This window comes from Oryctolagus cuniculus, chromosome 6 (genome assembly GCF_964237555.1).
Source record: "Oryctolagus cuniculus chromosome 6, mOryCun1.1, whole genome shotgun sequence".
In the NCBI taxonomy this organism is placed as follows: Eukaryota; Metazoa; Chordata; class Mammalia; order Lagomorpha; family Leporidae; genus Oryctolagus; species Oryctolagus cuniculus.
In genome coordinates this window covers 55,335,234-55,347,815 of record NC_091437.1, presented here as the reverse complement: position 1 = coordinate 55,347,815, position 12,582 = coordinate 55,335,234, and the positions used below count along the sequence as shown (strand labels likewise).

Below are 12,582 nucleotides of genomic sequence, written 5' to 3'. Positions count from 1 at the left end.
GTGCTTAACTTGCTGTGCCACAGTGCCAGCCCTGATGACTTCAGATTTTTAATATTTATTGTTGAGACTTGGTTTGTAATCTAATTTTTACTGTGTCATGAAGAATGTTTCTGGGGCTAATAAAAAGCTTGTGTATCCTGTAGCAGTTGATGGAAAGTCCTGCAAAGGAATGGTAGGTACCTTGGGTGTAAGTGTAGTTTAACTCCCATGTTTCTGGGTGGATTTTCTCTGTGGATGCTGTACCTGCTGCTGAAGTGGAATGTTGATGTCCATTACTATTATTGTATTACATTCTCTATTTAAATATATTGATACTTGCTAGTTTGCAGTGATTCATTTATCATTTTTTTTTTTTTTTTGACAGGCAGAGTGGACAGTGAGAGAGAGAGACAGAGAGAAAGGTCTTCCTTTGCCGTTGGTTCACCCTCCAATGGCCGCCGCGGCCGGCGGGCTGCGGCCGGCGCACCGCGCTGATCCGATGGCAGGAGCCAGGAGCCAGGTGCTTTTCCTGGTCTCCCATGGGGTGCAGGGCCCAAGCACCTGGGCCATCCTCCACTGCACTCCCTGGCCACAGCAGAGGGCTGGCCTGGAAGAGGGGTAACCGGGACAGAATCCGGTGCCCCGACCGGGACTAGAACCCGGTGTGTGGGCGCCGCTAGGCGGAGGATTAGCCTATTGAGCCGCGGCGCCGGCCTCATTTCTCATTTACAATCTACAATCTCCTTTGTCTTGTTTTCACTTACAATTTTTTTTTTTTTTTTTTTTTGGTAAAACTAGGGAGGAAGGGAGGGAGAGGTACTGCTATTGATACTGATATTGAGTCCTTCCCTTCACTGATTCACTTCCCAAAGGCCTGAGGCCAGCTTGAAGGTGGGAACCTAGAAATCAATCCAGGTCTCCAATGTGTGTGGTAGGGACTTGCATCCTCCCGTGGTCTGCATTAGCAGGAAGCTGGAATCAGGAGCCAGACTCAGTCCTGAAATGCAGGCAGTCTGATATGGAATGAGGACATCTCAGCTACTAGGCTGAACACCTATCTCCACGTCTTTTACGTTTTTAACAAAATGTTTAATCAATGTTGCTTATTTGAGAGGGAGAGGAGAGCGAGAGAGAGAGAGAGAGAGAGCATACTTCTTGTCCCTGGTTCACTCCCTGAAATGTCAACAGCTGGGGCTAGCCCAGGAGCGTGTCAGAAGTCAGGAACTCCATCTAGGTCTCCCACATACATGGTGGCAGGGACCCAAGTACTTGAGCCATCATCTGCTGCTTCCCAGGCTCAGTAGCAGGATTCTGGGTTGGGAGGGTGAGGCGGGATTCAAACACTTTGGTACAAGATGTTGGTGTCCAAAAGAGTGGCTGAACCCACTGAGCTATACCTGTTTTGTTTTTGATGTCACACAACATCTGTGTATAATATGCAACCCTTAGAAAATTGTGTATTTTTTTTTTTACAGTACAGCCTATCGAACTTTATATGAGGCTACGATGTACTCACTGTAATACTAGTAGGGTGTTTTGAATCTGACTTATACCAAAGCATTTTACATCTTTCTGTATTTTTGTTATTCAGTTGTGTCCTGCTTATACTTGCGGAACTTCCTTTATCAGTTTCTATAATGCAAGTGTAGTGGTGATACACTCTCAGATTTGGTTGGTCTGGGTGTTTTTACCATTCTTGGATTTTTGAAAAGTAGCACTGCCAGATGCAGAATTCCTGGGCGGCAGTCTTCTTTCCTGATTTGGAGAATATCATCACACTTGACTCTGACCTGCAGGTTTCTGCTGAGACCCGCTGATAGTCATGGGGGCCGAGGTCCCCTACTGGTGATGGTGCATTTTCCCTGGCTGCTTTCTATACTGTCTGCAACTAGTGATGATGATGCATCTTGGGATTCATTTTACTTGTTGTCCTATTGGCTTTGTGTGGCCTTGCCAAGATCTGGGGGATCTTCCGCCATTGTTTGAGTACATTTTCTGTCCCTCCCTCTTTTTGGACTTATCAGTAATGGGTATGTCATATTCCTTATGGTGCCCCATACATGTCTGAAGCTATTGTCAAGGTTTTCTCTTGCTCCTCAGATTGCGTGTTTTATATTGTTCTATCTACAAGGTCACTGATCATTTCTTATGCCTGAACCACCTGTTGAACCCATTTGTGGAACTTTATAGTTGAGGTACAATATTCTTAGGATACGTGAGTTTCTGTTGGGTACTTTTAAAAACTTACTCTGAGCTGAATCCATCTCTCTCAGGTTGTTGCTCTCCTGTCTTTTCATTTACTGTTATTAACCTAATTTTCTGTTGGGTAAGACAGATGACTCTTCTTTGGGTCAGTTTGAGATTTCCTTTGTTCATCTGGAATATATTCTGTGTCTTTGTTTGCCTTGATTCTGTTAGAGAGGCAGTTAGCTAATGCCAAGAAACTTTTGTTTTTAAAGATTTATTTATTTGAAAGGCAGAGTTACAGAGAGGCACAGGCAGAGTGAGAAAGAGGTCTTCGATTTGCTGGTTCACTCCCCAAATGATCGCAATGCCAGGAGCGAGGAGCTTCCTCCGGGTCTCCCATGCAGGTGCAGCGCCCCAAGAACTTGGGCTATCTTCTGCTTTAGTAGGCCATAGCGGAGAGCAGGGTCAGAAGTGGAGCAGCCAAGACTAGAACTGGCACCCATATGGGATACCAGCACTACAGACCAGGGCTTCAACCCACTGTGCCAAAGCGCTGGCCTCTCTATATCCTCTTTTAATTTATTTTGTTTTTTATTTATTATTTGAAGGAGTTAGAAGTAGACAGAGGTGTTCCATCCACTGGTTCACTCCCCAGATGGCTGCAACAGCTGGAGCTGAGCCAATCCAAAGCCAGGAGCCAGGAGCTTCTTCTGGGTCTCCCACACAGATGCAGGGGCCCAAGGACTTGGACCATCTTGTACTGCTTTCCTAGGCCATAGCAGAGCACTGGATCAGGAGAGGAGCTGCTGGGACCAGAACTGGTGCCCAAATGGGATGTCGGCGCTTCCGGCTAGGGTGTTAATAACCCTGTGTCCACAGTGCCAGCCCCTCTCTATCTTCTTAAACTGGCCTCAGGTAGGGTTCATCTGGTCGGAATTTGTTTAAATGAGATTTATTCATTTACTAGAAAGGCAAAGTGATTGATTTGGGGGGGGGGGACTGGAGATAGCTTCCATGTGTTCCTTGCCCAAACGCTGGAAAACAGGGCTGAGCCTGGCCAAAGCCAGGAGCCAAAAGCCAGAAATTCCATGCAGGTCTCCCAGGTGGGTGGCAGGGACCCTAAGAACTTAGGGCATCCTCTGCTTTCTCAGGTACATTAGCAGGAAGCTGCAGTGGAACAGCCAGCAATTGGACTGGGACTCCACTGCAGGTTGGTGGGGTCACAAGCCGTGGCTTATCTCATTGGGCCACAACAGCTGCCACTGCGGTTGGGTGTTTTGTTTTGACAGGCAGAGTGGACAGAGAGAGAGAAAGATCTTCCGTTGGTTCACCCTCCAATGGCTGCCGCGGCTGGTGTATCGCGCTCATCCGAAGCTTCTCCTGGTCTCCCATGCGGGTGCAGGGACCCAAGCACTTGGGCCATCCTCCACTGCTTTCCCAGGCCACAGCAGAGAGCTGGCCTGGAAGAGGGGCGACCGGGACTAGAACCCAGGGTGCCGGTGCCACCGGCCTGCGGTTGGGTTTTTAAAGCCCATTTTGCACACCAGTGGTGTGAATGTGCTTGCTCGACTTTCCCTGACAATGTTGACAGAGACATGTACAGGCCAGTGCCCTGCACTGCCAGGGCGAAGAGTGTTAGGACTGAGCTCTATGGGCGAATACTGGAAAAGGTGGGGCTCTTGGTTTGAGAATTTCTCCCATGTTGGTGGTGTGTTCGAAAGTACGGGAGCTGACAGTGTGGTACCGGCTTGTGGCCTGAGAAAGCAGAGAATGGCCCAAGTGCTGGGGCCCCTGCAATCCTGAGAGAGATAAGCAGCATCGCCTGGCTTCAGATCAGCCCAGCTCTATCCGTTGCAGCCATATGGGAGCAAACTAGAGGATGCAAGACCTGAAACGTGGTCTTTGCAGTAAGACCTTGGTTGGGGGGAGGGAGCATTTTCCATCAGCCTGAGGTGCGTTAAGAACTGTGGACTGTAGTGAGAATTAAGGGAGGACAGTACAAAACCTTTCTAAACTCATGTTGGCAGATTCTATTAACTCAATGCTGTAAGCCCCTCCCCCACAACCAGCAATCTGAACTTCTTTTCTGGGCTTTTCCACATTGTGTCACTTAATGGAGTGCTGAGCATTCTTGCTAAATGTTCAGGCTTTGCTTGTTTTCCCCTTGTAAGTAGGACAAAGGAGTCGCTGAAGGTGCAGGAAAGGTAGGATCTCCATTTTGTTCCTAAGTAAACCAGGGCATGATAGTTATACTGGGGTGGGGCCTTAGATTTGTCACTTGAAATGTGTAGCACAGAATAAAGGGTTAAACCCAGGAACTTGTACTGCAGCTAGCAGTGAAAAATATGACAAACCACAGTTGGTATAGTTGATAAATTTGCTTTATTACTTGTAAAAAAAAAAAAAAAAAAAAAACAAACCTAGGGCTAACAGCCACTTTGTACATTTGTAGCAGTGGTCAAACCTATGGAGGCTCACATCCGCTGGACAGGTTTTATTCCCAGGATATCAAAGCCCTTGGACATAACAGCAGCTACCGCTTCACACAGCAGCATCCGCCACATGTTCACCTTCAATACTTTCCCTGAAAAGACAGGAAAAAGACATTAAAGACTCTGTTCCTTCTACATTTAGCAATGTTTTGGTCTTTGGACTTCATGGAGAAGCCTGCAATAAGTGGGAGAATCCCATAACCTTGGCAGCCTAGGTACATTCCCGCAGAAGAAATTGAGGGAACTAATAACAACTGAGCGTCACATCTTAAACGAGAAGTGGAGCAGAGAGAAATCATAATGCTCTCTAGTGACTGTTATCCAAAGTTTCTCCTAGCTTCTTAGCTCTTGGGAAAGGAAGGGAGTAAAACTGCATTATCTGGTGTTCACTGCATAATAAGAAAAGATGCATAGAAAATGAACAGAGAAGCCTGCACCCTTACTTGGAAGGAGGAGTCCATACCTTAGCGTGTCAGATCCGTGATTTTAAAAACCCTTTGCTGGAGCTCCAATACCCGTATCCCTCTGCAGCCCAGGCCTGGTGTCCACCCATTTCCAAACCGAACTTAGGCAGTACACCACAGAGGCCCAGGAACAGATGATCTCCTTTTAGACACCTCCCCAAATCCTTCATTCATCAGATTTACAACAAGCCTGGGATGGGGAGTGCCCTCTGGTGCTGAAATTCGAGTCTCCACAAAACCAGAGAAAAAAATTACTTAGACCTTTGCAAATGAACATAGGGGGAAACCTTTAATCCGAATCCCATAGAAAGCCAGTAGTGTATCCAACACGTACAACTGGCATCTACAAGGGAATACATGAAAAACAGCTCGAAGACAAACTGATAAAGAGAAAACGATGACTGGAGTTGAAGAATGACCTGAAGACCAAAGCCGAGGCAGGTAAATGCAAAGGAATAACAGTCTTGGGAATGATGCGCAAACTAGCAAGAACAGACACCACCAATGGGGGGAAATGACTGCAACTAGCAACATCACATACAGGAGAGCGGAATTCTCAACCTGTGTGAGGATCCATGTGGTGTAAACGTTACCTATTTTCCAAGGCAGGTGGATGGAAGAAGGGTCACTCTGCCTTTTACGTGAGTAGATCTTCAAAGACAAGGATAAACTTATGCAGTGAGTTATAGCCTTTTAAAGTATCTTTTAAGATACGAGCAACAGAAAAAGAGGTCTTTGGTCAGTAAACAAAATGGTATTAAACTGCCATGAAAAGGGACAAATGAGCTGTCTGCAAAAAGATGAATGCAAGTAGAGGTCACTGTAGTTAAGCCAGGCATAAACAAATACCACACAATCGCACTCTGAAATCTTCCTCCTCCCTTCTGGGAGTGACCAAAGTAAACTTGCTGGTGTTCTACTGACCAGCAGGGTGACTACAGGCAATGATGCTGTAAGAAAATATTTTTAATGTTTGTTACCATAAAGAAATCATGGAGAACTCAGGCTACAGTTACGATACTTTATCCAATGCAACAGGCTTCAAAATTCTTTAGAAAAGTATAATACAAACATAGCATGGAGTGCCAGACTCCTGGGTGTTGAGGCCATTTGGGGAGTTAGCCAGTGGGTGCAAGCTCTGTCACTCCCTTGAAAAATTTGTCACTTTTGCTCATTCACTAGCCAAGTGGTCCCAATGGCCAGAGCTAATGCAGGCTGAAGCCATGAACATATCTCAACACAATAAAGGATATTTACAACAAAACAACAACAAACATTCTACTGAATGAAGAAAAGCTGAAATCACTGACTCTAAGAGCAGGAATAACACAAACTAGGATGTACAAACTTTGCTCACAGTGCTATGTTTAAAAGGATCCGAATAAAAAAGGAGGATGCAAATTATCCCCGTGTACTCATGACATAATTTTTAGGTAGAAAAACCCAAGATTCCACCAGAAAACCTTAAGACGAAAGTTAACGGGGGTGGTGTAGCATGACACTATTTGAGTCCTGGCTCCTTCACTTCCAATCCAGCTCCCGGGAAATACACCTGAGAAAGCCGTGGAGATGGCCCAAATGCTTGGGCCCCTGCATCCATGGGGGAGACCTGGATGAAGCTCCTGGCTTCAGTCTCCTTGCAGCCATTTGGGAAGTGACCAGCAGATGGAAGCTCGCTCTCTCCCCCCTTCTAATTCCAACTCCGTCTTTCAATAAATAGGGGCCAGTGATGTAAAGCATGTTAAGCCATCATCTCCAACACCAGTGTCCCATATCGGCCTGTTCAATTCCCAGCTGCTCAGCTTCCCATCCAGCTCCTTGCTATGGTGCCCAGAAAAATCAGCCAAAGATGCCCCAAGTGCTTGGGCCCCGGCATCCATGTCAGACACCCTGGATAAAGCTCCACGCTATTGCAGCCACTTGGGAAATAACCAGAGGATGGAAGCGTGCTCTCTCTCTCGGTAACTCTGCCTTTCAAATAAATATTTAAAAATACATAAATAGAAAAATGAGAAGTTTGGGGGAGATGGTGATGCAGGATGTTCCAAGTTGCAAAGGGAAAAATGGCTATCATTTATGAATGAAGGAGAAATAAAGATTTTCCATGACAAACAGAAAAGGAACAAGTTTGTATCTTCGCACCCAGCCCTACAATGCTGGCTCTAGGGGATGGATGTGCTACACGCAGAAACTGGAACTTCACTACAAAAGAAAACGAAAGTAGAAAATGACTCGGCAAAAGTACAAACAGCTCTACTTAAGGAAACATGGCAGGGAAAAGGCAGTATTTCACAATAGTCACACTGAATGTAAATGTCTCAACTCCCCAGTTCAAAGACACAGACTAGCTGAGTGGATTAACAAAGAAAATCCATCTTATCTTCTTCCTACAAGAAACACCAATAAAGACACACGCAGACTTAAAGTGAAAAGAAGGAAAAAAATATTCCATGCTAACAGAAACCATAAAAGAGCTGGTATGGCCATCCTAATATCAGACAAACTAGACTTTACCACAAAAACTATTAAGAGAGACGAAGAAGGAACTACATAATGACTACAGGAACAATTCAACATGAGGATAAGACTATTATAAATGTATATGCACCTAATTAAAGGGCACCTGGCTATCTGAAAGAATCATTAAGGGATTTAAAGGAAGACATAGACTCAAATATAATAGTCACCGGGGACTTCAGCTATGGACTGATCAGACTGATCTGAAAATCAGCAAGCAAACAACAAAGCTCACTGACACTACAGACCAAATAGACCTAGCAGGTATCTATGGAGCCTTCCACTCCAAGGCCAGAGAGTACACATTTCTCCCTGGTGCATGGAACTCTCTCTAGGATTGACCATATGCTATGTCATAAAGGGAGTCTCAGCAAATTCAAATAACTTGAAATCATACCATGCATCTTCTCAGACCACACTGCCATGAAGCTGGAAATTAACAACTCAAGAATCTCTGCTTCATGTGCAAACACATGGAGAATGAACAACATGTTTCTGAATGAGCAGTGGGTCATAGAAGAAATCAAAACATTTCTAGAAACAAATGAACATGACAGTACAACTTATCAAACTTAGTGGGATACAGCAAAAGCAGCGTTAAGAGGAATGTTTACACCAATGGGTGCCTACATCAAGAAACTGCAAAGGCACCAAATAGATGAACTCTATGCACCTCAAGGATCTAAAAAACACCAGCAACCCAAACGCAGAAGAACACAAATAATTAAAATTAGAGAAGAAATCAACAAAATTGAAACAAAAAAATACAAAAGATCAGCAAAAGGAAAAGCTGGTTTTTTTTTTTTGAAAAAATGCTCAAAATTGACACACCATGGCCCAATGAACCAAAAAAAGACTCAAATCAATAAAATTAGAGATGATAATGGAAACGTCACAAGTCACAACAGAAATAAGAATCACCAGAAATTACTACAAAGAGTTGTATGCCAGCAAACAGGGGAATCTATCAGAAATAGGTAGATTCCTAGACCCATACAGCTTACCTAAATTGAGCCATGAAGACATAGAAAACCTGAACAGACCCATAACCAAGTAAGAAATTGAATCAATAATAAATGCCCACCCAACAAAGAAGAGCCCAGGACCGGATGGCTTCACTGCTGAATTCTACCAGACATTTAAAGAAGAACTCCCATTCTTCTCAAACTATTTAGAACAATCACAAGAGAGGGAATCCTCCCAAATTCTTTTCTATGAAGCCAATATATTTTAGTCCTAAATCTGGAAAAGACACAGCAGAAAAAGAAAACTATAGATCATTCTCCCTGATGAACACTGATGCAAAAATCCTCAACAAAATCCTGGCCAATCGAATCCAACTACACATCAGACAGATCGTTCGCCCAGAAACAGTGGGATTTATCCCTTGTATGCAGGGGTGGTTCAACATTCAAAAATCAATGTGATACATCACATTAACAAATTGAGGAACAACCTTATGATTATCAATAGATGCAGAGAAAGCATTTGACAAAATACATCACCCCTTCATAAGGAAAACTCTGAGAAAATTGGGTTTAGAAGGAACATTTCCTCAACAGACTCAAGGCAATTTATGAAAAAACCACGGCCAGCATCCTATGGAATGTGGAAAAGCTGGGGGCATTCCCACTGAGATCTGGTACTAGACAGGGATGCTCACTCTCACCACTGCTATTCAATATAGTCCTAGAGGTTTTAGCCAGAGCCATTAGGCATGAAAAAGAAATCAAAGTGATACAAACTGGGAAGGAGGAAGTCAAACTATCTCTCTTTGCACATGACATGATTCTATATATAGAGGATCCAAAAGACTCCACTAAGAGACTACTAGAACTCATAGAAGAGTTTGGTACAAAATCAATACACAAAAATCAACAGCCTTTGTATACACAGATAATGCCATGGCTGAGAAAAAATTTCCAAGGTCAATCCCATTCACAATAGCCACAAAAACAATCAAGCACCTTGGAACAAATTTAACCAAGGATGTCCAAGAGCTCTATGATGAGAATTACAAAACATTAAAGAAATAGATAAAAATAAAAAAAAAAAATCTGCCATGCTATGAATCGGAAGATTCAATATCATCAAAATACTCATTCTTCCAAAAGCAATTTACAGATTTAATACTATACCAATAAAAATACCAAAGATATTCTTCTCAGATCCAGAATAAATGATGCTGAAATTCATATGGAGGAACAAGAGACCTTGAATAGCTAAAGCAATCTTATACAACACAAAACAAAGCTGGAGGCATCATAATACCAGACTTCAAGACATACTAAAGGGCAGTTATAATCAAAATAGCCTGGTACTAGTACAAAAACAGATGGATAGACCACTGGAACAGAACAGAAACCCTAGAAATCAATCCAAACACCTACAACCAACTTATATTTGATAAAGGAGCTAAAACCAACCTCTGGAGCAGCCACAGTCTCTGTAACAAATGGTGCTGGGAAAACTGGATGTCCACATGTACAAGTATGAAGCAAGACCCCTACCTTACACCCGACACAAAAATCCACTCAACATGGATTGAAGATCTAAATCTATGCCACGACACCATCAAATTAACAAAGATCATTGAGGAAACCCTTCAAGATTTGGCACATGCAAAGATTTCCTGGGAAAGACCCCAGGGGCACAGGTGGTCAAAGCCAAAATGAACACATGGGATTACCTCAATTGAAAAGCTTCTGTACAGCTAAAGAAAACAGTCAGGAAAGTGAAGAGGCAACCGACAGAATGGGAGAAATTATTTGCAAACTACGCAACCAGTAAAGGCTTCATAACCAGCATCTACAAAGAGATCAAGAAACTCCACAGTAACAAAACAACCCAGTTAAGAGATGGGCCAAGGACTTGAAAAGGCATTTTTCAAAAGAGGAAATCCAAATAGCCAACAGACACATGAAAAAATATTCAGGATCTCTTGCCGCCAGGAAAATGCAAATCAAAACCTCAATGAGGTTTCACCTCACCCCAGTTAGAGTGGCCGTCATAGAGAAATCAACAAACAACAAGTGCTGGAGACGATGTGGGGAAAAGGGCACCCTAACCCACTGTGGGTGGGAATGTAAACTGGGAAAGCCACTGTGGAAAACAGCATGGAAAGACCTCAAAAACCTTAATATAGTCCTACCATATGACCCAGCCATCCCACTCCTGGGAATTCACCCAATGGAAATGCAATCAATAAACAAAAGAGCTATCTGCAACTCCATGTTTACTGCAGCTCAATTCACAATAGCTAAGACATGGAAGCAACCTAAATGCCCATCAACTGAAGACTGGATAAAGAAACTGTGGGATATGTACACTATGGAATACTACATGGCAGTAAAAAAGGATGTACTCCAGTCATTTGCTACAAAATGGAGCAAGCTGGAAAACCTCATACTTGGTGAAATAACCCATTCCCAAAGAGACAAATACCATATGCTCTCCCTGATTTGGGAGAATTAATAGTGCTCCTAAAATGAAAGCTCTAGAAGTGAAACTGTCACTTTTAGATTCAATGACTTGAATAATCCCTGACCTGACTGTCGAGGGACAGTATATTATAGTTACTTTTTATTTTGTATATCCTTTTTCCCCCCTGTTTTCTTTCTTTTCCTTTTCTCTTCTTCATACTATATGTTGATCTCTTTATGTAACAGAGTTACATATGTATTTTAAGTCAACTGGAAAAGATCCCAGTTAACTATAACAGGGGGAATAAGAGAGGGAGGAGGTAGTCTATAACTGTAAAGCAGTATAGTTCTGCATACAGTCCTGCAGACTTACTTCTAAGGGTACAGCCTAAAAACTTGACATGGGACTCCAAACCCATAAAATCAGTGGTATAAATGACATCTTAACTGTTAAAGTGATCATATTAAATGTTAAAGTCAACATATAGATAGGCTTAAGTGTAAAAGTAATCATATAAGTAACATCAAGTGCTTGGTAATAATGGAATTAAAAAGGAAGGAAAGTCCAATATGGGAGGCAGTCCACACAGCGGGCTCCTAGAATGACATTCGCCATAAATAACACTCTGACCTCAGAATAAACCCTTAGAGCTTCCTGGTCTGGCTGAAAGGCCCGTGATAAAGGAGCTGAAACCAACCTCTGGAGCAGCCACAGTCTCTTAAATATCCTACAAGGAGGATCTCGGTGAAACCTCAGTGGAAAGAAAGGGTCATCAAAGAAGGATGTACTCTTTTCTGAAGGGAGGAGAGAACATCCACTTTGCTTGTGGCCTTCTCGAAATACCGATGGAGTCTATGGTCACAGAAGGCTTCCACAGCTTTGGCAGACCATGGCTGTAGCCTCGGGTGATCACTGACATAAATAAGAGTGTTAACTGTTAAAGGAACAAGAGCCGTCACTGTACACTTCCCATTAGGACCTCCATCCTTAATGAGTTGTACTATGAGAACTGACTGCAAATCTTGTTCTCAAACTGTACTCTGCATGTTGTGTGCGTGGGTGCAAACTATTGAAATCTATATTTAACATGGAGTTGGTCCTCTGTATATAAAATCAAACTAAAAATCAACCACAATGAAGGAGACAGGAGAGGGAAATGGGATGGGAGGGTGGGTATGGGGGAAAGAACCACTATATTCCAAAAGTTATATCTATGAAAAAATGCATTAATAAAAATTTAAAACAGATAAATGAATCCGAAGTGGTACAGAATATAAAAAACCATACAGAAACCTGTTTTGTTTACATATAATAAAAAAACCACTGAGAAAAAAATCTAAAAAGCGACACCATTTACAACAGCTTACAAGAAATTTAATATCCCTAATTCACCATGCAATTCAATCATGCTTTACTTCATAATATACTATGTGGTTCTGGAGAGAGAAGACACAGAGACCACTGAAACAATTCCATGAATACATCAAAATATTCACAACCAAATGATTTTTGACAAACGC

The 12,582-nt window shown here is 42.9% G+C and overlaps 1 protein-coding gene across 2 annotated transcripts in view; it reads right to left on the bottom strand.

Annotated features, from left to right (window-relative positions):
* Positions 1–4,529: 4,529 nt before the first annotated feature.
* Positions 4,530–12,582, bottom strand: part of RARS1 (arginyl-tRNA synthetase 1) — a 35,409-nt gene continuing 27,356 nt past the window's right edge. For both annotated transcript variants that reach the window (XM_002710367.5, XM_070075806.1), the window contains one exon: positions 4,530–4,750. In XM_002710367.5, the coding sequence (XP_002710413.1) occupies positions 4,641–4,750 (110 nt within the window). In that variant the 3' untranslated portion in view covers positions 4,530–4,640. The remainder of the gene's footprint in view (positions 4,751–12,582) is intronic.